Source organism: Triticum urartu, chromosome 2A (genome assembly GCF_056163025.1).
Source record: "Triticum urartu cultivar PI428250 chromosome 2A, HENAU_Tu73, whole genome shotgun sequence".
Classification (NCBI taxonomy): domain Eukaryota; kingdom Viridiplantae; phylum Streptophyta; class Magnoliopsida; order Poales; family Poaceae; genus Triticum; species Triticum urartu.
In genome coordinates, this window is record NC_141874.1 from 237974946 (window position 1) to 237997394 (window position 22449).

A 22449-nucleotide genomic window follows, 5' to 3' on the forward strand; every position below is an offset into this window, starting at 1 on the left:
ATAAACGAGTTTGTGCATGGCTAAAAAAAGCATAAATTGTGTGGCTGCTGGGATTCGAGCCCAGGTCTCCACGGCCACAACGTGGAATTCTCACCACTAAACTACAGCCACATTTGTGTACATGTAAGCCTGAAAGTCTTTATAACATCAATACAAAGGTGCTGCTCGCTCGATGAGCTTTTCTCCTCGTGGGCCCCGCCTGCTCCATTCTCCACTTTCCCTACTCCGCCTCCACCTCCGCCCAAGCCCCAGGTAAGGAAGAGGTGCCCTAACAGCCTCCGGAGGCGGAGGCGAGCGGCGCGTCACCTACCGCCCCTCCCCGGCGAGCAGGTACTCTCCGACTCCTCGTCATTCTCAACATCCCTATCACTATCGGGCTCGGCTAGACGGAGCCCTCGTTCTTAGATCCATCGATGTCACTTCTCCGTAATCTCAGTATCTCATCCTCGGGTGTTCGTGAATCGTGATTGGAATGCTATGCAAAAAGTAGTCAGCGTAGGTTTAATGCATTGTGTAGTTGTTCCATGCATGCGTGTTCCCTGGTGGCAACTGAACTGATTGCGCCGCCTGACTTACCATTTGCCAAAGTAGTGGTGATTGCTGCGTTCGCCGCGGGTCCGCCTTGCGGTTTGTTCGAATCATCGAGCGTGTGGTGGTGATAACAAGAGCAGCGTGTGGGTTTGGTTGGTTCTTCCGCTGACTTGCCTGATTCTTGTGACTTCCCATGGACCATGGTAGACGCATGGACTGTTCTGCATTCTGTTGGTGCATTGTAAAAGGCCTCATTTAGATGGTTGACTGCTTTTCTTTTCCAGAGTTGCCATTTTACTTGGATCAACAAGGCACTGATGGATGCACAATAAATAAATCACACACTTCTCCGTATACCGATAGATATTATGGATATTGTTTCCTTTTCTCATTCGTTTCAATTACGACCCAGCTTTGAAAAGGATTAATCTTACATCTTATGATACATGAAAGATCAACTGTGATGGAATAAGTTGAGTTTGGTTCTGAGATTCCAGTTCATTGACAAACAATGACATGGCGGGATGGAGCCCAAGGGGCGAGAGAGCTGAGATTCATCTCGTGGATTGAATAATGCTGATATCTGGTAGCGCCTTGGAGGATATCGTTCTACGTTTAGGGCAAGATCTGCATATATGGACCTAACTTCAAGCTAACCAAGTTCTGTTCTTGGTCAAATTAAATATGGCAATCAAGTCAAATATTTTATATTCTGAATTTCCAAGACTCTATTTAGTGGTAGTTTGCAGGTGCAGTGCTGTACAAACTAGGGGGAATGCCACCACCCACCACAACGCCAAACGGAGCCTTTACTCCCCTAGTTCAATATGAGAAGAGTACAAAACAAAAATCATGCAGCTGGATTTAATTTTGAGGACAAGATTGTACTAACTTCTAAAGTGTAATAATTCTGGATCAGTCTTAAATCTTAATTATGATAAATTTTCTTTTGGATGGGTGAATCTTGCTGTCTTGCATGTGTTTCATCTCTAGCTATTGCGATGATTGACACACAGCACAGTCACCCTGCATGATTTGCTGACCCGGCAGGTTTTCGCGGCACTTATTTATTGTAAGGCTTTTCTAGAAAAAACTTATATTTGACAAAACAAAATCAGTCTGTTTATTGTTTGCCATGTTGTGCCCATTTGCTGGATCTGCTGTGAGAACATTTGAAAATTCATGCTATATCGCCTCATTAAAAGCTGGATCTACCTAGGGGGTGGGTGATAACGTACACACACCAGCAAAGGTTCCATTTTCCGTTTCTCCGTTTGTCACGTGCTTAGACTTTATATTGCATGAAATAGATTGTAATTAGGTCACTTATCCGGTTTCATCGGGATCACGTCCCGCACCCCAAGCTGCCACCCCGAAGAACAACAACCCCCTTGGAGCCTTACTCTTAGAGATGCCGTGATTCTCGTCTCACGACCCTTTTCCTTGGCCTGGTCAAACCCAGGTCCTGGTAACTGTGCTTTACACAACGATTTATCATCAGAGGCTATAGAGCTAACTTGCTTGGAGAAAGGAAATTAGTATCTATGAATATTTACCTTGTGACCATGAGGTTATGGGTTCAAGTCCTGGAAACAGCCTCTTGCAGAAATGCAGGGAAAGGCTGCATGCCAAAGACCCAAAGTGGTCGGACCCTTCCCCGGACCCTACGCAAGCGGGAGCTACATGCACCGGGCTGCCCCCAAAACTTGGCATGATTTGGTGCCAAATCTTGTACCTGGATCATTTACTACAAAAGGTTGAAAGTTATTTTGAGTGTCGCAAATAGTTGCCCTCTTATTTTGTTTTGTTAGACATCTGTTTGTGGACCTTGAAAAGTTGCAACATACTGGTGGCATCTAAAGATGTATCATGCTCATCTCCACAGCTGATTACTTAAGGAAAAAACATTATTATTACTCAGACCGACCTCACTGATATTTCTGCCAAAAAAACAGTAAAAACAAATTCAACATCTGCCACTGTTTAGATTTTGGAACAAATAGTGGCCATGGATGGACCTTTTGTGCATGTGTATGTAATGCACTTTACTTGTGCTTTCCCACTATCCATGAATCATCCTACCAGTGGGAGTGGTGGGTAGTCGGCAAATTATAGGACAGGAAAATGTTCAAAACATACTTTAACTAAAAAATGTATTTCCCATAGACGTTGTCTATCTGAAATTTTGAATTATTGTGTGCTTGACTATATTTATGTTGCACAAGCATCCCTTAACTTATCAGACCCTGTGTGTTATTTTACTGCTCAAAATATTCCGTTAGAAATGGTGTGTAATTGAATCTAGTGATTGCTGGGCATCACTTTCAACAGTTATAAGAAATGGTGTCGCTTGTCATTATTCTGGAATATGCACTCTAGTGTATTGCTTCCAATATGTTGTTTCCTTTTTAGTTTTTTTTACACATCATTTGTATCAACTGGATCTGCACAAATAACAACATCCCTGTTCGGCCACCTTTTTGCTTAACCATAGTGGATGTGGAACATTTACCTTCAATTTTTTACCATGTTTTCCAGGATAAGATGAATCCCACAGCTCATGATCAGACAACACAGCAACAAAAACCAAATGGCCGAAGAGCAGTTGGTAGCTCGCAAACCTGGACAGTATGTGGCTCTTTCCTCCTCCATTTCACTCGGTTGTCATGAGCAAAAATATGTACTGACAAGCTCTATTTTCTACAGCGGTATGGTGTTCTGCTACCAAGCCAGCAGACACGGAAGCTAAAAGAATGGATTCTAACTGATGAACAACAACAAGTAGTCAATGCTAGTGGTCTTGGACATCTTGCTCTTACGACAGGATTTACCATTGACCGTTCCTTGCTTACAGCCTTCTGTGAGAGATGGAACAACGAAACAAATACTGCACATTTCATGGGATTTGAAATGGCACCGTCTCTCCGTGATGTATCATATATTCTAGGAATCCCAGTGACTGGTCATGTGGTGACGGCAGAACCCATCGGTGATGAAGCTGTGAATCGCATGTGCTTGCATTACTTAGGAGAGAGCCCTGGAAGCGGAGAGCAACTATGTGGATTGATCAGATTAACCTGGTTGTACAGGAAATTCCATCAACTGCCAGAAAACCCCACCATCAATGACATTGCATTCAGCACCCGGGCGTACCTTCTATATTTGGTTGGCTCCACCTTATTTCCCGACACAATGAGGGGATTTGTATCCCCAAGATACCTACCACTTTTGGGGGATTTCAGGAAGATACATGAGTATGCTTGGGGGGCTGCAGCCCTTGCTCATTTGTACAGAGGATTGTCTGTCGCAGTAACACCAAATGCTACTACCCAGTTTCTCGGCAGTGCAACTTTGCTCATGGTATTGTCTCTTGTGTATTTAGTGTTATATGTGTAGCTTTGTGCCATCTTGATCACTAACTAGAGATTTGCCTTGTTATCTCTAGCTTTGTGCCATCTTGTTCAATAATTAGAGATTTCCCTTGTTATCTCTAGTTTTGTGCCATCTTGTTCACTAATTAGAGATTCCCCTTGTTCCTACAAGGCTTGGATTTATGAGTATATTCCTTTGACTCAACCCCAACAAAAGAATCAGAACACGTTGCTGCCCCGGGCATGCCGATGGAACTTTGGAGGAACAACACGTGGGCAGAGAAAGAAAGTTATGGAATGGAGAAAGGATTTCGAGCAGCTTCAGTTGTCCGATGCAAGTGCAAATTACCTATTTTATAATTTATTCCTACAAATGAACTGCTGTTGAATTAATTTCTTAATCATTTCTTCAGGTCAACTGGAATCCTTACAAGGACATAAATCCAGCGATTGTTCCAGGATATTGCATCGCAGCAGATAACATTTGCCACTCTCGGACATGGCTAATCAGCTTTAACATAAAAGAGGTGTATGTACCTGACCGGTTCAATAGGCAGTTTGGGAGGGAGCAAGGTCGCCTCTATCAGGTGCCAATGTGGGCAAGAAGAACTTGGAGTAAGGGGAAAGACTGGAGGGTTGAGTATGCTCATGAGATTGAGGACTTCCATCAATTGGTTGGTTGTCGTTTTATCCCTTCTACGGAAGCTAACATAAACTCCCTCCTGAATGAGTCTATAGCTGGACAGAGTACTACCAGATGCAGCCGGAATGCATCTCAAAACTTCTCTATGATGGTAAGGCCCCAATAGGAATCTATTTTCTTTGTACATTTTTAGTATATGAGGTGATCCTTGATGCGATCATCGGTTGTGGGGTGTAGGTTGAAGATTTAAAGAATGATCTCCCGGTAATTGATCGTTATCTGGAGGGACAGGTGCTCCCCGTGGAGGTTGCAAGCTTCCTAGAGAGGGTGAGTACGATGATCAAAACTTACTTCCCACCGCAGAGCAATGAAAGGAAAGACGAAGCAGCTCAGAGCAAGAATGTCAGAGCAAAGAATCCAAGAAAGAGGGCGAGAAAACCTTTGCTCTCTGAAGATCCTTCAAGCCCTCAGGATTCTGTGGTAGACCGGTATGCAGGTGCGCTGGTGCCTTATCAGGCTAGCAAGTGTGACAGGGTGTTGGATGGCACCGTGCCTCTGCTAAACAGAGGGGAAGTGTTGAAGGAAAACGAGGTGATGGATCCCTGGCAAATGTCGCATTTGACAGCAGAGTCGTCTTCGTCTGGAGACTCGAGCTTGCCGGAATCAAGGAGGCGGGGGTGTGAGGAATCCGGAACCCCGAGGAGCAACCAGGGGGTCCGAAGGAGTGGAAGGATGTGCGTGCAGCTCAAGATGTTCAAGCACAGGGACGGGGTTGGGGCCGAGGAGACCAACCCGATCTTCCTCTGATAAGGGAGTGACGCTGCCCGTCGTTTGGTCTTGGGCATTGTACAAAGTAGCGGACCTGTTGTTGCGCTGCCGCAGACAGTTTACTGTTTTATGTAGCGTTTGCAGGCCTTTGGTCGTGGTGAGTGAAAACCTAGCCTTTGGCATGCGTGTGTGCACACATGAGTCGTGTAGGCTGGTAGGGCTAGGTGGATGCTGCGCAACCTTTGTGGCGTATGCGCCGGATTGGATGTGCTATCTATCCTCTCCAGTTAATCTGCGGTACTTGCGTTTTGGTGGTGGTGTGCTTTGTGGCCCTCTGTGTTTTCTTTGCGCGGTAGATATGCACAAGTGCAGGCCATGACAGAATGCCAGGATAGGATGTTGCACCAAGTAGATAGAGCAGTATCACGTGCGGTGGTCTCTCAGAATTTCATGTTGGGGGCACGCCCAATCTTGAATTTTGAGAGGAAAAAATGTCGCAGTCATGGCCGGGTGAGAATGCAGGGAAATTACCGTGTGCCGGATGGCTTTGGCATGCCCCCTACTCCTACTCATCAACAAGAAGCGATCTGAAGGAGAAAGTGGCGAGGCAGCCGTGAGTGGGCGAGGGACGCGGTTGGTTGTCAAGTAGGGCTGGTAGCACCATTCAGGAATTGCCATAAATTTGGACTGCTCTACAGAAAAAGAGGGAGCGAGCTTGCAATGCATGTTGTCCTGGTTGCCACGTTTCGGCTTCACGGGCGTCCACTGGAACCCCATGTCAGCGCGAGCCTTTCCTTTCCCAAAGGAGCCAGAGTCAGGCCAGTCATAATAATATATGACCGCCAAGAGAAGAGAAGAGCAGAGCAGAGCAGTCCGTTCGTCGCCAAAAACCCGCTGGCCGCTGCCCTTGCCCATTCCACTCTGCACTTCCTTCGTCTTCCTGCGATTCACCCTGGTTTGCTCTCTCCCTCTCTCGATTGTATTAGCGTTTCAGTTCAGTTTCTTTTTCCGTCTAGGATCGTCCTTTTCTTCTTTTTGAATAAAAGGGTTCGTCTAGGATCATCATCTGCTCGTGATTGACTAACTCGACTAGAGTTCCTAATTCTCGTCGTAGATCTCTCCTTCGCCAGCCCCCATTCACTTCTGCTGATTAGGGTTCTCGGGGTTTTGGGCCCCCTTCTTTCCCCCCTCAAGCTTGCGTGCTGCCATGGTGGCGGGGTTTGAAGCCGGAGGATACGCTTGTCCAGCATCTTCGCTCTACTCGAGAAAAAAAAAGGCTTTACAAGGCGAAATCCGTAATGGCCAGATGCGTTTCTCTGGTATTTTGTGACACCGGTTTCTCATCTTATTTTGCTGCGGTGTACTAAATGGCTGGATCATCTTCTTGATCTGGCGCAAGTATCAACTTAGGGCTTGCTTCTCTTCCTCCGGTGTATAGTCAATTTAAAGGAGTAGTGAATTTCTTACACTAGTTGCATAATAGTGCATCTTTGTGTTTATTTCAACTATGGCCTTCTTTCCAACTCGTTTTTCAAAAAGAGAGCAAAACAAAAAAACAAAAAAACTATGGCCTTCTTTGGCTGGTTGGTTAGTAATAGTACGCTCCTTTTCTTTTACCTTGGGTGTCTGTCGCCTGTCAACCGGTCTGAATCTTATTCTTGTGCCAATGTAGGCAAGGCATATCACTGTGAACACACCATCATGAATAATTTTGCTGACGCCGTATTTCAAGGAGTTGACTCACTGCAGTCGTTTATGCTTTTATGGAATTCTGGTTTCCATGCCATTGTCTTGTCTCACATTCTTGTTGATTACAATCTGTATTTGCTTGCCCTTTTACCATTCAAACTCTCAACAATTGGTTTTGATAATTAAATGCAATTTAAAGGCCAAACCATTGAAAGTCTGAAATCTACATTCTTCCCAACTTCCTGTTACCGCACATCATCTATGCTCTGTTCAGACCTTCCATTAATTTTTTATTCTAACAATAGATCATGTCTCTGATTCTTATTTTGCATACACTTATTACATAACTCTTCAGTCTGCCCCCCTTCCAAACATTTACTGTAGTTTTGTCGTTGTTGATGTTTTCTCTTTTGGACTTTGTGGTTGTTTTATGGCCTGTAAGCTTTTATCCTCTCATAATATAACACATGCAGCCCTCGTGCATGGTTTGAATTTTTTCTTACCGTGTTTTGTTCCATTTGAAATAACTATGGTGTTTTATCTCTATGCAGCAGAACTAAATGGAATCCTCGGAGGCGGTACCAACAGGCAAAGGTCGCAATCAGGTAGTTATCTTCATAAACCAAGTGACACCAATTTGCCAAACCTTCCTTTGGTTCTTGCATGTATAACATGCGGTGCTTAATCATGCAGGAAGCTCGTGAACTATCACTGTGCCAGACGACGGAGGAGCTCAAGACATGGAATCTGAATGAACGGCAGCAACAGTTAGTCGACGCCAGTGGGCTCGGAAATCTGAAATACATGGGAGATCTGGCCATCAACCGCACTATGCTCAGGGTATTTTGCGAGCTTTGGAGCAAAGAAACAAACACAGCAAGGTTCCATGACTTTGAAATGGCACCATCACTCAGGGACACTGCCTACATACTGGGAATTCCGATCATAGGCCGTGCGGTGACCACCGGGGCTGTGCTCAACATGTCGTCAGAAGAGCTGCTCCTCCAATACCTTGGCCGAGTTCCTGGTTCAAAGGACTGCAGGGGTAGCCGTGTGAAGCTCTCTTGGTTACACTCCAAGTTTAGTCAGCTCTCGGAGCATCCCACTGATAAAGAAATTGCGTGCAAAACAAGAGCATATCTCTTGTACTTGATTGGAGCAACCCTGTTTTCAGACAAAGACAAGGGCTATGTCTCTCCAAAGTACTTACCACTCTTGTCGGACTTTGACAAGGTACGAGAGTACGCATGGGGCACTGCTGCTCTTGCTCATCTTTACAAGGCTCTCTCTGCATTAGCGTCTTCTCACTCTATTGCCAGAAAAAGACTATTCGGCAGCGCCACTCTGCTCATGGTATGTGAACTCTCATTTATCAGGGTCAAATCTTACTTCGGTCATTTTCTTCCAGTTCTATTTAACTTCGCAAACCCTTCTTCTTTGTTGAATAAAATTTTCGCCTTAGGTTTGTGTGAAACAGTGATAATGTTACTGTAGACTAATTTATTTTCAAACAATGGGCACTAGCACGGTAGCACCCATGGCATTTTGATCATTAATGGATGGCAAGCCTCACCAGCGGGTGTGCTGAGCCTGCACCCCACACCGAGTGATGCTCGGTTCTCTAATGTTACTGCAAACAGAAAATAACTATGTATGCATGCACAGTGGAATAAGAGCTGAAAAGGCACAAGTGAGATGATACATTCATACAATTGAAAAAAGGAATTGGATGTTAGGAAAGAATGAAATGCCTTTTGTCCTTCATAGACTCTTTGCAAATAAAGTTGTTTTGGCCTTCTGGGTTCTCGCTCTACTGTTACATTGTGAAAAAAGATTACAATGTATTTTTTTTAGCTCTTAGCATTATGAAGAAATATTATAATATGTTTTTGAGAATATCGATGATGCTACATTCACAGAGAAATATGAACAGGAAAAGGAAAATGTGATCTAATTGCATGTATTTGATATACAGAACATGTATAAAGTTTTCACAATTGGATGTTGTCTAAGAATTTACAGAGCTGCTCATGGTTGACACTTGACACTTCTTAAAACGAGAAAGAATTTCAACAGGAGAATGACAATTGGTAAAAAAAAACATTGGATGATTGGAAAGAATAAAATGTTTCCTTTTTTTCGAGTATTCTTTTTAAAATCAAGTTGTTCTAAGTTGTGACACTGCTTCAGTATGGAAGTGTTCTAATGTATCTTTTGAGTTTCTGTGCAAAGGGGTGGATATATGAATATATTCCAGCGATGCGCCCTGAAATGGAGGATGATCCAGCACTTGTCGTCCCACGAGTATGCAGGTGGGCCGGGCACGCAATATCCCAACCAGCAAAGGAAGCTTCAGATATCAGAAAAGCTTTCAGTCAGCTTCGAGTTTCAGATGTGAGTTTCCCTTTCGGTAATTCGTAGCCATACTTTATCCTTTGTTAGTTATTATTTATTACTTGGCATTTGGATATATGAATTTATTTCTGATAATGCAAGTATTTTATCTTAGGTGAACTGGGAACCTTACAAGGGTATGGATCCTGCATCTATTCCCAACATCTGCTCGGCACCCGATAGCATCTGCTTCTCCAGAACATGGCTGATCAACTTTAACGTGAGGGAAGTATATCTCCCAGATCGATTTGCTCGTCAGTTTGGTCAAGAACAGCATCCGGTCGGCGATGTTGGTGGGTTCCAGCGACATCAGTGGAACGCGTCAGTGGATTGGAGCCTGGAGTATGCATCAGAGATCAAACATTTCGAGCAGTTGATCAATGCTACTCGTCCTGATCATACAGCAGTTGCTGCCACTTGTAAAACGACTGAGGATGTTTTTACGCCAGCGAGCACGGCACGAGAATTTCCTGGTCTCAAATTGCTTGCAGTGGTAAACTCTGGTCCATAAAGGTAATGCTTATGAGGGCAAGCTTTGTCCACAGTCTAAGTGACCTATCATTCATTCATATAATTGTAGGTGGAAAGCATCAAGAAGGAGCTCCCAACCATCACGCGATTTCTGGAGCAACGGTCACTTCCCGTCGAGGTAGCCACGTCGTTTGCTCGGATCCATGAACTACTGGAGGATTCTCACTTGAAGGAAGGAAATGCCGCAGTGGATGCTGGGGGCGAGGGGACCTCTGAGTTGACTGCACCGCACCCTCCTGCCATTCCACCGCATGGGCCTGTGCCTGATGAAGCGGTGCAGAACGGCAGCGATCGAGACGGCAAGGCGGGGGAAGAGGAGGCATCGGAAGGGAGCGAGGACAGTGAGGAGGACGGAAGCCATAAGGGGCGGAAGCGACCGCCGCTTCGGAGGAGCAATCGAAGCTGCGTGCAGGCCAAGAGGTTCAAGAACCGGGGAGGGAAAGGGTCCCAAGCCTCTGACCCCATCGTGCTGTGACTGCTGCATTCATCTGCTCACTCCGTGCTAAGAGCGTTTTCAACACTACTTATATTATGGGACAGGGGAGTACCATTTTATTGCCGGATATTACATTGCAGTGATTTGTTACACTCAGATTTATACCGGGACGTAGACGGCTAGATACCCACACGGGCCATTTCCCCTCTTAGCCACTTGCAAGAACTAGTGAGATTTGCTTTGGCTGAATAAGAGTCATCGGTAGCTGAATAATGTGAGCGAAACGAGCTATTAGAGCATGGTTAATAGTATAGCCAATTTATTCTTAGTCATTAACTTCTTTTTTCGAGATATGCCAATGACGTACCGTATTTTTATAAAAAGAAGAAAGCATTGTTTATAAAAACCCATGGTAGGATGCAAACATCGCAACAGGTACATCAACACCAACCAAAAAAGAAAAGGCCTACTCTCCCACGAATCTAGTTAACCCCGCTACTCTAACTCCGCCAAATTTTCATATTTTGATCTATTCCAAAATTTGCTGCACCAAACTAGTGGGTGTTCTAACTTGCTCAACTCAATTGAACACTCTTGCGTACCTTTGCTTCCAGAGATGCCAAGCGGTTGCAATGACAAACGAGTCAAAACCCCTCTTGTCCATCTCGCGAAAGTTTGCACGGGTCCTCTCCCACCATTCCATGAAGGAGTCATCTTCCTTCGGGATGTGTATGTTAACCCGCAAGCTGTCAAAACAACCATGCCACACCCGCCTCGCGTAAACACGTTGTGCCAATATATGTATGGTCCACGGTGTCCTCCTCCTGAAGACAAGTGTAACAAGCAGAAGGAGCATCCCGAAGTACATGCCTGAAAGCGCACGTTATCTCCCAGATGGGGGGGGGGGGGGTGGTGTGAATGAGAGATTTTTAGAAATTCGTCAAACTCTGAAGAATTTGACGAAGAGCAGAGGGGGGTGAATGGGAGATTTTTAGAAATTCGTCAAACTCTGAAGAATTTGACGAAGATCAGAGTGAAGAAATAGAAACACAAGGGAAACTAAGTCATCACAGAATCAGAGTACATGCAATCAGGATACGTAAGAGTGAAGAACATGCAATCATACAATCATGAAGAATATGAACTGAGGAAATGAAAGATAGAGTGATGAAATTCTTCAGTTCAAATTCGTCAGAGCATAGATCACAAATTCTTCAGCGGCGGAATAATGTAAAAGAGGGTGAGGAATTTGAAATCAGGTTGGCTCGGTGAAGACAATGCAATTTGGTAGACTAGTTCCAGTTGCTGCATCAACTGTACGTCTGGTTGAGGTGGCTGAGTCGCAACTCAGAGGACACACAGTCCTTACCATATTCCTCTTGAGCTAAGCATACCTCGCCCAATCACTCGTTGTAAGTCTTCAAGGTAGACTTCCAAAACCTTCACAGACTTGTTCACCGGCACACTGCAATGACTCTTGGTGTACTCAGAACTTGACGCCTAACCGTCTGGAAGAATAACAATCTTCGAAGGTAACAGGCGTCGGATCACACAGATCAATCTCTTCAGTGATGCTCAATCACTTTGGCTCTGGGTTTTTCCTCACTTAGGATTCTCTCAAAGTCGTTAGAGGATGGGTTGCTCTCAAATAACAAGTGTCAAGTTCTCTTGGAGCAGCCAACCAACAAGTGGTTGTGGGGGGTGAGGGAGTCCTGGACTAGGGGGTCCTCGGGGTGCCGGCTCATCTCACGTGGGTCGGATTGTTGGGCCGCACCATGTCCGGACCAAAGACACTTGTACCTTGGTGTGTACCCCAAGTCAAGATGGAAGATCCGGTGTTTCCTTGATGTAACCGATTATCTATAAACCCTAGTACCCCTGGTGTCTATATAAACCAGGGGGTTTAGTCTGTAGAGGCTAGGAGAACAATTGCCATCCTACTAATTGGGTTTAGTTCCTCCGATCTCGAGGTAGATCAACTCTGTAATCCCCATATGCACAAGCAATATAATTAAGCTGGATGTAGGGTATTACCTCTCAGAGAGGGCCCTAACTTGGATAAATATCGTGTTCTACGTCCCTTGTTCCCCATCGATCCAAGATCCACAGTTCGGGACCCCCTACCCGAGATCCGCCAATTTTGACACTGACATTGGTGCTTTCATTGAGAGTTCCGCTGCCAGATCGTCAAAGGGTCGATGGCTCTCCTGATCATCGGAGACGGCATCAAACACTAGGGACATCTTCATCCCGGGCAACTTTTCGCGTTCGGCAGCAACTTCCTGCACGCTGACTCGACTGGTCATCTCAACTAGGTCGACATCTTCGCCCCCGAGCAGCAAGTCAGGTTTGGCAACCTTGAGTATGTCACCGACGCTCGGGGAGATCTGATCTTCACGGGCTTTTTGGCCGTACCTTCAACAAAAACGACCTCCTAAGCATTGACTTTGGGACCTCTCCCTGGTCTGATCTCCGGATCGGCCCCTGCCGTGCTATCGGCCTCGAGCTCAGAAACACTACCCACATCTGAAGACCAGGAATCAATCCTATCCGGACTCTCCCTCCCTATTGTGGAGTCGGCCTCGAACCTTCAGGGGATTTCGGCGTCCGAAGATGGGGATCCAACCCCAGCCGAACTCAGCTTCTTAATTATGGATGCGGCTTTGAGCCCCGACACTGGCATGGTGTCCGAAGATCAGGGTCTGGCCCTGGCCGAACTCGTGCCCCACTCCACTATCACGACAGGGGTCAACCTCGAAGAGGCCTCATACACCGACCAGGCCAGCCTTGCCTTACTAAATGAGGCGCTGGATCAGACCCAGATGATGACTATTGTTGACGGCCAGTCCTCGACTCACGCTCAACGGAGCCTTGAGGCAGGCCATAGGGAATTTTACGTCCCACCCACCACCCACCTCATAGCCACTGTCAAGGACTTAACCGACACGCTGGATTATGCCTCCGAGGAGGATGACGAGATGGACGATGATGGCGAGGCCACGGCCCCTCCCGCCACTGGCCGATGGACGGCCACATCCACCCACAACATTTACATGGTGGACACCCCCAAGGACGAATGTGACGGCACCAATGGTGACGACACCCCCAGAAGGGATAATAAACTAGGGGAGGAGCCCCCCAAGCGCCGGAGGCAACGATGACGCTCCAAGGGGCGACGAAGCAGGGAAAGTAACACGGGCACCGCAGGCGATGACACCCTGGACAATGCGGAAGACCTCGGTGACCCTGCCCCCAAACACCAATCTGATGGCTTAGAGGGGCATGAGGGTCAGCATACTCCCGATGACCCCAATGATTCCGAAAATAGCAATTATATGCCCCTCTCCGAAGAGGAGGTCAGCCTTGGACCTGAGGACTTTATCGTCCCAGAAGATCCATTGGGGCAAAAGCGATTGAAGCAACAACTAATGGCTACCACGCGAATCTTGAAGAAGAAGCAGCAACAGATAAAAGCCGAGCAAGACACCCTCAACGACAGTTGGACGAAAGTCCTAGAAGCTGAAGACGGGTATGGCTATGAACAACAGACAACGAGCTACCCCAAGCGCAAACTGTTGCCACAATTCGACGACGAGGCCTTCGAGCCCATACCGCCTAGACGGACTCAAGGTGACCAGCCCGACCGCCCCCCTTGAGGAAGGGACATGCCATCTGGAGAGCCCGAATACTCACCTGCTCCCCCTCACCATAAAGGCAAGGAGGCGACACAACTAGCATATCAATACAATTTGCGACATGATCTGACCGCTAGAGTGGGTTAGTCAATGTCCATTTACGGATCAAGAGACTACCCTCACGAAAGAAGAAACGGATACCAAGCATGGCTTGACCGAAACGATAGAGCTCCGATCAACGCTGGGCACGGATGGATTCTTAGGTTCGACGCGACGTGGCACGAATAAGGGGCGCCACTCACCCAGTGTGCTTCACGGATGAGGTGATGCAGCACCAATTCCCAAAAGGGTTTAAACCCATGAATATCGAGCCATACGATGGCACTACAGACCCGGCCGTGTGGATCGAGGACTTTCTTCTCCACATTCATATGGCACGAGGAGACGACCTTCACGCTATCAAATATCTGCCATTAAATCTCAAAGGACCAGCCCGACATTGGTTGAGCAACCTCCCCGAAGACTCCATAGGGAGCTGGGAAGAGCTAGAGGATGCCTTTCGAGCCAACTTTCAAGGCACCTATGTCTGGCCTCCGGACGTCGATGACTTGAGCCATGTGATCCAACAGCCCGGGGAGTCAGCTCGATAATTCTGGAATCGGTTCCTTACTAAAAAGAATCAGATAGTTGACTACCCGGATGCCGAAGCCATAGCTGCGCTCAGGCACAATATCCGGGATGAATGGCTCCCGCCAGCTCGACCAAGATAAGCCAAAGACAATGGCGGCTCTTACCTCCCTTATGACCCGCTTCTATGCCGGTGAAGATCGTTGGTTGGCTCATAGAAGCACCAACCCAGAAGATCCTGCCACTTTGGAAGTCCGGGACAGCAATGGAAAACCATGCCGCAACAAAAAATAAGCGGCAACACAATGGCACCAAGGCCAATGACACGACAGTAAATGCCGGATTCCGTAACTCCAAGTCAGGCCCGAGAAAAAAGCCCTCTAAAGGAAATCAGGATGGACCCACCAAGTTGGACGTTATCTTGGACAGGCCATGCCAGATACACGACACCGCAGAGAAGCCCGCCAATCACATCAACCATAATTGTTGGGTAATTAAGCAGCCCAGTAAAGCAACAGCCGAAGACGCGGGCAAAAGCTCCTGCGGTGAGGATGACGAGGAACCTCGCAGGCCGAACAATGGAGGACAGAAACAATTCCCTCCTGAGGTTAAAACAGTAAATATGATCTATGCCACTCATATACCCAAGAAGGAGAGGAAGCGTGCACTTCAGGATGTCTACGCCATAGAGTTGGTGGCCCCGAAATTCAGTTGATGGTCGGGATGTCCGATCACCTTCAATCGCAAGGACCACCCAACCAATATCCGTCATGGTGGATCAGCGGCTTTGGTTCTCGACCTAATTATTGGTGGCTACCACCTTACCAGAGTCCTTATGGATGGCGACAGTAGCCTCAACCTGATCTATGAAGATACAGTAAGGAAAATGATAATTGACCCGTCAAGGATCGACCCCAGCGGCACCACCTGTTGGGAAACGTAGAAATTCAAAAAATTTCCTACGCTCATGCAAGATCTATCTAGGAGATGCATAGCAACGAGGGAGAGTGTGTGTCTATGTACCCTCATAGACTGAAGGCAGGAGCGTTTGACAACGCGGTTGATGTAGTCGAACTCCTAGCTCCGACTGATCAAGTAGCGAACATACGTCACCTCCGAGTTCTGTACACGTTCAGCGCGATGAAGTCCCTCACCTTATTGATCCAGCAAGGTGCCGAGGAAGTAGATGAGGTCCGTCAACATGACGACATGGTGATGGTGATGGTGAAGTGATCCACGCAGGGCTTCCCCTAAGCACCGCGAGAATATGACCGGGAGTGTAAACTGTGGAGGGAGGCGCCACACACAGCTAACAATTGATGTTATGTGTTCTAGGTGCCCCCTCCCCACATATATATAGGTGGGAGGGGGAGGGGAGCGGCAAGGGTGCGCCCCAAGTAGGAGGAATCCTACTTGGGGTCCTCCCGAATTCGGCCTCCCCCTTCCATATTTTTGGAGGGGGGGGGGAAGGGAAGAGGAAGGAGAGAAGGAAGGGGGGGGGGGGCGAACCCCCTCTTTCCCTTCTCCCACTCGGCCTCCTTCCTTGGGGGGCACTACAAAAAAATACACTTCCGTGATGATACGTGTTTGTCACAGTAGGTCGCTTTTTTTGTCATGCATGTACATCCATGACAAATTTATGACAGAATCAAGATAGTCATACATGTGCTGTCATAGAAGTGTTCCATGACATTACCAAAATTATCATCACGGAAGTGTCCACTTCCATGACGATAAATCGCGCGTCACAGAAGTGCTTTCGTCAAGGGTGACCGACACGTGGAATCCACCGTAACGGAACGCTGTTAAGCTATCGGGTCGGGTTTTGGATCCGATAACCCGTTAATAGCCCCGACCAATGGGGATTTTCCACGTGTAAAATCATCATTGACTAGAGGAAACACATGTTGGCTCATTGTCGGGACAGATGTCATCCACTCACTGGACAGAAGGCGCCTATGATACGTCGACACATGGCACGGCCCAACAAGTTTAAATGGGCCGGCCCAACTAAAGGCCCACAAGATTTTGTGGACCATAATGGGCCGGCCCAGCTAAAGGCCCATGAGATTTTGTGGACCATAATGGGCTGGCCCAGCTAAAAGCCCACAAGATTTCATGGGCCATAATGGGCCGGCCCAGGTAAAGGCCCACAAGATTTTTGTGTGCCATAATAGGCCGGCCCAGGTAAAGGCCCACAAAATTCTTGCGGATCATAATGGGCCGGCCCAGCTAAAGGCCCACGAGATTTCGTCGACATTAATGGGCCGGCCCAACTATAGGCCCACAAGATTTTGAGGACCTTAGTAGGTCGGCCCTTAACTGGCTGCCATGTTTTGGGCCAAATGCCGACCCATATTTGATACGGTCTATTAATGGCCTGCCATGCTCCGGGCCTAATAGTGGCCCATATGAGATCCGGCCCGTTAAAAGCCTACCACGTTCCGGGCCAAATTACGGCCCAGATCAGGTCCGACCCTTTAAGAGGTTTTAGGCCTAATTATGGCCCATATCAGATTCGGCCCGTCCACTGGACACTATGCTTTTGGGCCCACTTGCTAAAGGCCCACTTAGTAATTCGGCCTCATATTAGTTTTGGCCTGTTAATGGCCTGTTTAACATTTCGGCCCTATATTAATTTCAGCATGTTAAAATCCCGTCATATAGTTGGGCCTAACTATGGCCCGGTTTGCATCCAGCCTGCTCGCAGCTAATATCTGATTGGGCCAAACAAGGACCGAGACAATTTTTCGGCCTGTTAAAAGCCCGTGATTTGATTCGCACAATCATGGGCCGGGGTTCATTTCGGGCTGCTGCCGGCCCGTGAGCTGATCGACACGTTTCAGGCCCAACCTACATCGTGATTGCATGACGGCCCGATTATGTATCGTAATTTTACGGGTTGGCCGGTTTATTGCGAAGACAAGATATATATACAGTAAAATAACTGCAGCATCGTGAATAAGAAAAAACCTATACTATACAATAAAGAAATTACGACATATTACATCCACTGGGCATCAAAGTTCGCCACTATGATAATAAAGCACAAGCAGACAACAGATTACATACACTGGGCATCAAAGATCGCCACCAGTGCAAATAAACACGCCGACAAAATAATATACAAAACTGAGATCACTTCAATAGAGTTCAAGAAAGGTTAGCCCTGCTGGGGAGCTGCAACACAAGCAACTGAGCAAGATGATAAGACTGCGCTTGTTCAACACTTATATCTTCCTCACTATGGAAGATAAACAAGCAGACAGATGACAGGTTTTGCACATAAAAGTATCAGTGCTGACAATTTATCACATTTCTTACTGACGAATAAAGTGACACAGTTTAAAATTTCATTAACACAATATGGTATTGTTCAGGTCAAGACATGACATGAAATGACATTGTGAAGGAGTTGGCAGCTTCACGACACCACTGGATTGCAGATCAAGAACTCATAAGTATCAATGGTTAGTGTGCTGTCAATTTATACCATTTCAGATTGGCAAATAAAGAGACAGTTTAAATAATAGTAGAATGATATGACATTTTTCATAGTTAAGACATTGCAGAATATGACATTGTGTTGTAGTGGGTAGGTTCACCACACCACTGGATTACAGATGAAGAACAGAAGCATACATGCAGTGCAAAATAAGATCACTTGCTCTGTATAGTTTAATTTACATGGTATGAAGAAGGAACTTGGTTGTACAACTGAAAACTTAAATTGAGAAAGGATGAACTTTTGTTTATGAACTACATATAATAAACTTTAAACAAGCAATTTGATGCAAACACCAAAAATAAACAGCTGTTGCAGTCATGCCTAACCAAATATATACAACAAAGTTTGAAGGCTTGAGATGGACAAACTTACATTATTGGTGAAGACAGGCTCTATAAAGGCCTTGTCCATGCTGATGGGGGGGGGGCAATTCAAAAAGTTTACCACAGAATCTTCTTCAAAAGCATTGCCTTTATTCTACATTTTGTTAAGAGTAAATATAGATGTGATAATATACGAAAAAATGGAGAATATTTAAGATAAGATGAAGAGTGATGCTACATAACCAAGTAGCTATAAATGTAAGTGCAGCGATACAGGCAAAAGGTACAACCAAGAGCAATGCACAGCTAAACTTCTTCAGTACCAACCTTATGGTAAGAGTAAATATAGATCTGACGTGTAGAAAATGGAGGGCAAAGGAAAATAAGCTGCAGAGTGATGGTACATGAACAACTACCTGTCATTATAAGTACACTGATAAAGGACAACATGTACTTACAAGAACAATGTAGAGCTAAAAAACATTGGCATTGGATATATTCTACACTAATGTAACCATTCATACTGAAAGTGCTAGTGATCGACTAGAGGGGGGGGGGGTGAACAGGCGATTTTTATGAAAGTCTTCAAAACATGGAAGTTTCGAAGACAAACGATAGAAATAAACGTATTACCATGCAGTGGAAGGTAGACTACACTAGGCAAACCATAGTCAAGTATTCAATGAAGTGAAAGCACAATGACCAATAGCAGCTAGGCAGTAAGGATCAGGTAGGAAGATAATGTGAAGCCAATCAGAACAAGCATTCACTCAGTGAAGACAAAAGATAATGCACTCATACAATGACTTCACAGGACCAACAATAAGTAAAGGGAAGGGAAGGATGAAACCAGTGACTCGTTGAAGACAATGATTTGTTGGACCAGTTCCAGTTGCTGTGACAACTGTACGTCTGGTTAGGGAGGCTGAGATTCAACTCAGAAGACCTCGTCTTCACCTTATTCCCCTTGAGCTAAGGACACCCAGTCCTCGCCCAATCACTCTGGTAAGTCTTCAAGGTAGACTTCCAAACCTTCACAGACTTCGTTCACCGGCGATCCACAATGACTCTTGGATGCTCAGAACACGATGCCTAACCGGCTAGAGGATTCACAGTCCTCAAGTGTAATAAGTCTTCAGATCACACAGACAGGAAGACTTAAGTGATGCCTAACACTCTTTGGCTCTGGGTGTTTAGGGCTTTATCCTCGCAAGGAATTCTCTCTCAAAGGCTTCGAGGTGGGTTGCTCTCAAACGACAAAAGTCGTACTCTAACTTTGAGCAGCCAACCATTTATGGTTGTAGGGGGTGGGCTATTTATAGCCACTAGGCAACCCGACTTGATTTGTCCGAAATGACCCTTGGTCACTAAGGAACTGACACGTGTTCCAACGGTCAGATTTCAAACACACACGGCAACTTTACTTGGGCTACAAGCAAAGCTGGCTTATCCAACTCTGGACAAGATTTGCTCTCATAGTCTTCACTCGAAGACATAGGATTTTGGTTAAGCATCACTTCAGTCATTCTGACTGGTTCACTTGGACCCCACTTAACAGTACGGTGGTTCCTATGACTCAACAAAGAAGAAAAAGAACGATGAAACAACTAAGTCTTCGCGCTCCATAGTCTTCATGCGATGTCTTCTCTTGTCATAGTCTTCAATGTGAATGTCTTCACATACCACCTTTGACTTCAATGTCTTCATTCATTTTTAGGGGTCATCTCTGGTAGGAAAACCGAATCAATGAGGGACTTCTACCTGTGTTATCCTGCAATTCTCACAAACACATTAGTCCCTCAACCAGGTTTGTCGTTAATACTCCAAAACCAACTAGGGGTGGCACTAGATGCACTTACAATCTCCCCCTTTTTGGTGATTGATGACAAAGTGGTTGAAGTTTTCAACGGGGAATAAAATGTGTGAAATCGTAAAGGATAGGGTATTGTCTTCATAAGTTGCAAGGGCTCCCCCTGAAGATGTGCATATAAGTAATTTGCTTTTGGAATGCAAATGCACATGGCAGGTTGTACTTGTGGAGATCCTCTTCAACTTATGATGACAAGTCATTATGCAAGATATGATGTAACAAAGATAATGACATGCATAATGAAAAATGGACGTCTGCAACATGATCTAAGTGCGGAATTTATCGTCGCACATGCGGAATTTATCATCGCATCACAGAATAGCAAATAAGTAGCAGACGACCATCGAGTTTAAGTGTTACAACTCAAAGAACCAAATGTATCGAAAACGAGAGTTGTAAGCACTTGGCAAAAGTAGCAAAAAGTAAATTAACCACCCATATGGACCCGCTTGAAGACTATCAACCCATATGCTTCTCCCCCTTTTGTCAGTGAGGACCAAAAAGGTTTGAAGACATAGAGCGCCTACTCGTTCCCATGAGGTGCAGGCGAAGCAGCAGGGTCATCGTTGAGATCGGGTGGTGCAGAGGAACTTGGTGCAGTGTCGACACGCGCTGAAGTTGGAGGAGGTGAAGTTGCATCATCTTGGTCATCGATGACTCTGGCATTTACGGTCGCAGCTAAGGACGAGTATTCAGAGTCTTCAAGTGAGGGAGTCCGACGCAAGTGAGCATTTCTGGGAGGAGTTGAGTCAAACTTGAAGCGTTCGGTGAAGCCATCGTCATGCAGATCAGCTTCAGCACCGAGTAGGGTCAAACTCTTCCATGACCTCCGACAGGTTTCATGAGTGACAAAGGCATTCTTGGTGGCCAGATTGCGAATGCGGTTGACATCCACCAAGAGGCTTTGCATCTGACGCTTAAGCCAGTCGTGATGTTTATCCTGTTTCTGCTGCAGCGCGACGAGAAGCTCTCGGTCATTGAGGACACGAGATTGTCTTTGAGGCCTTTGCGCAATGGTGCTACCAGTGGCATCAGTTTGAGCACGAGGGGCACGTGTGTTTCCAGCAAGGGGATAAACACGAGACACTGCTGGAATTCCTTCAATGGGCTGGGTGAAGCTTTGGTGATCAGCATTGTGAAGATAAATGGGATCCTTAGCAGGCTCTGGGTAAATGGCTTCAACTGACAGATCAACCTCGGGCAAGAATATAAGATGATTGCGCGCAGACGGCTGATAGTTGAAAGCTGAGTGACGCTTGATTAGACGCATGACCCATGGAGCATAGAATTTCAACCCGAAGATGTCAGAGCCAGACGCAGCCAACTGCCTGATGAAGAAGTCTTGAGCATTGAAGCTGATGCCATTGAAGATATAGAAAACCAAAGTCTTCATTGCTCCTTCAAGCTTCGCTGCAGATGAGTGTCCTTTGACAGGCCATAGAGTCTTCCTGATGATGTGGTAAATGGTGCGAGGCAAGTACTCTAGGTCTTCAATAAAGAACTCAGATGGGTATTCAGCGTCATGAGGCAAAGGCTTCATCATGCTCAGCATTTGACTCATGTTGGGTTCTGGCTTCTGAAAGATGCTTTCCAAGGCATTTTGATGTTGTTGACAACATGGTTCATAGTATTCACCAGGAGTGTGCAGTCCTGTGAGCTCAATGATATCAAGAGCTTTAGCTTCATGATGGACATTGCCTGTCATCCACTCAAGGACCCAAGTCTTCGGATCCCTGTTGTAGCCTCGAATATGAAGAGTGGCATAGAATTGAAGCAACAATTCTTCGTTCCAGTGCTCCTTGTCAGTGACGAACTGCAACAGACCAGCATCTCTGAAATAGTCCAGTGCTTCTTCGAGGCAGGGCAGACCAGCTATAGCTTCAGAGTCGAGGCGCATATGTGGAAATATGTGCCCCTGATTGTATAGGACACATGAATAGTAGCTGCGCTGCTGATAGCTCCAGAACCGATCTGAGGAAATGCGCTGTCTTGTATAGGGGTTCTTGGAGCTGTTGAAGAAGGTATTATGTGTCACGAAGCCATTCGCATTGAAGACCCTAGGTGAAGTGGCAGTGCCTGGGAATCGTGGAAGTCTTGGCTTGGGCTTTTGGACTTGAGGCCTG

General features: G+C 46.2%; 2 protein-coding genes and 1 non-coding gene across 4 annotated transcripts; 2 read left to right on the forward strand and 1 right to left on the reverse strand.

The window, feature by feature from the left end:
• Positions 1 to 39: 39 nt before the first annotated feature.
• Positions 40 to 111, reverse strand: TRNAH-GUG (transfer RNA histidin (anticodon GUG)). The gene has a single exon. It is a non-coding gene; the product is annotated as a tRNA-His (tRNA).
• Positions 112 to 183: 72 nt separating this feature from the next.
• Positions 184 to 5622, forward strand: LOC125536885 (protein MAIN-LIKE 1). The gene is made up of 6 exons (XM_048700176.2): positions 184 to 330; positions 3070 to 3159; positions 3238 to 3891; positions 4075 to 4236; positions 4316 to 4696; positions 4783 to 5622. Exons 2-6 carry the CDS (start codon positions 3076 to 3078, stop codon positions 5350 to 5352), a joined length of 1851 nt encoding a protein of 616 aa, XP_048556133.1. The 5' UTR covers positions 184 to 330; positions 3070 to 3075; the 3' UTR covers positions 5353 to 5622.
• A 208-nt stretch (positions 5623 to 5830) lies between these two features.
• Positions 5831 to 10525, forward strand: LOC125536886 (protein MAIN-LIKE 1). Of its 2 annotated transcripts, none has more exons than XM_048700177.2 (6): positions 5831 to 6268; positions 7554 to 7607; positions 7696 to 8355; positions 9235 to 9396; positions 9512 to 9889; positions 9977 to 10525. In XM_048700177.2, the coding sequence occupies exons 2-6, from the start codon at positions 7563 to 7565 to the stop codon at positions 10400 to 10402; spliced, it is 1671 nt and encodes a 556-aa protein (XP_048556134.1). In that variant the 5' UTR covers positions 5831 to 6268; positions 7554 to 7562; the 3' UTR covers positions 10403 to 10525. The 2 variants fall into 2 exon arrangements, with proteins under 2 accessions (XP_048556134.1, XP_048556135.1); XM_048700178.2 differs by having other exon boundaries at positions 7557 to 7607.
• Positions 10526 to 22449: the final 11924 nt, after the last annotated feature.

What these genes read in the sequence shown, in the direction of transcription:
- LOC125536886 (XM_048700177.2), top strand. Translation starts at nt 7,563, where the DNA reads ATGGAATCCTCGGAGGCGGTACCAACAGGCAAAGGTCGCAATCAG. An exon ending in GCAGCGCCACTCTGCTCATG is followed by an intron (nt 8,356 to 9,234) that starts GTATGTGAACTC and finishes TTCTGTGCAAAG; the next exon opens with GGGTGGATATATGAATATAT. An exon ending in GTCAGCTTCGAGTTTCAGAT is followed by an intron (nt 9,397 to 9,511) that starts GTGAGTTTCCCT and finishes ATTTTATCTTAG; the next exon opens with GTGAACTGGGAACCTTACAA.
- LOC125536885 (XM_048700176.2), top strand. Translation starts at nt 3,076, where the DNA reads ATGAATCCCACAGCTCATGATCAGACAACACAGCAACAAAAACCAAAT. An exon ending in GTAGCTCGCAAACCTGGACA is followed by an intron (nt 3,160 to 3,237) that starts GTATGTGGCTCT and finishes TATTTTCTACAG; the next exon opens with CGGTATGGTGTTCTGCTACC. An exon ending in GCAGTGCAACTTTGCTCATG is followed by an intron (nt 3,892 to 4,074) that starts GTATTGTCTCTT and finishes TGTTCCTACAAG; the next exon opens with GCTTGGATTTATGAGTATAT.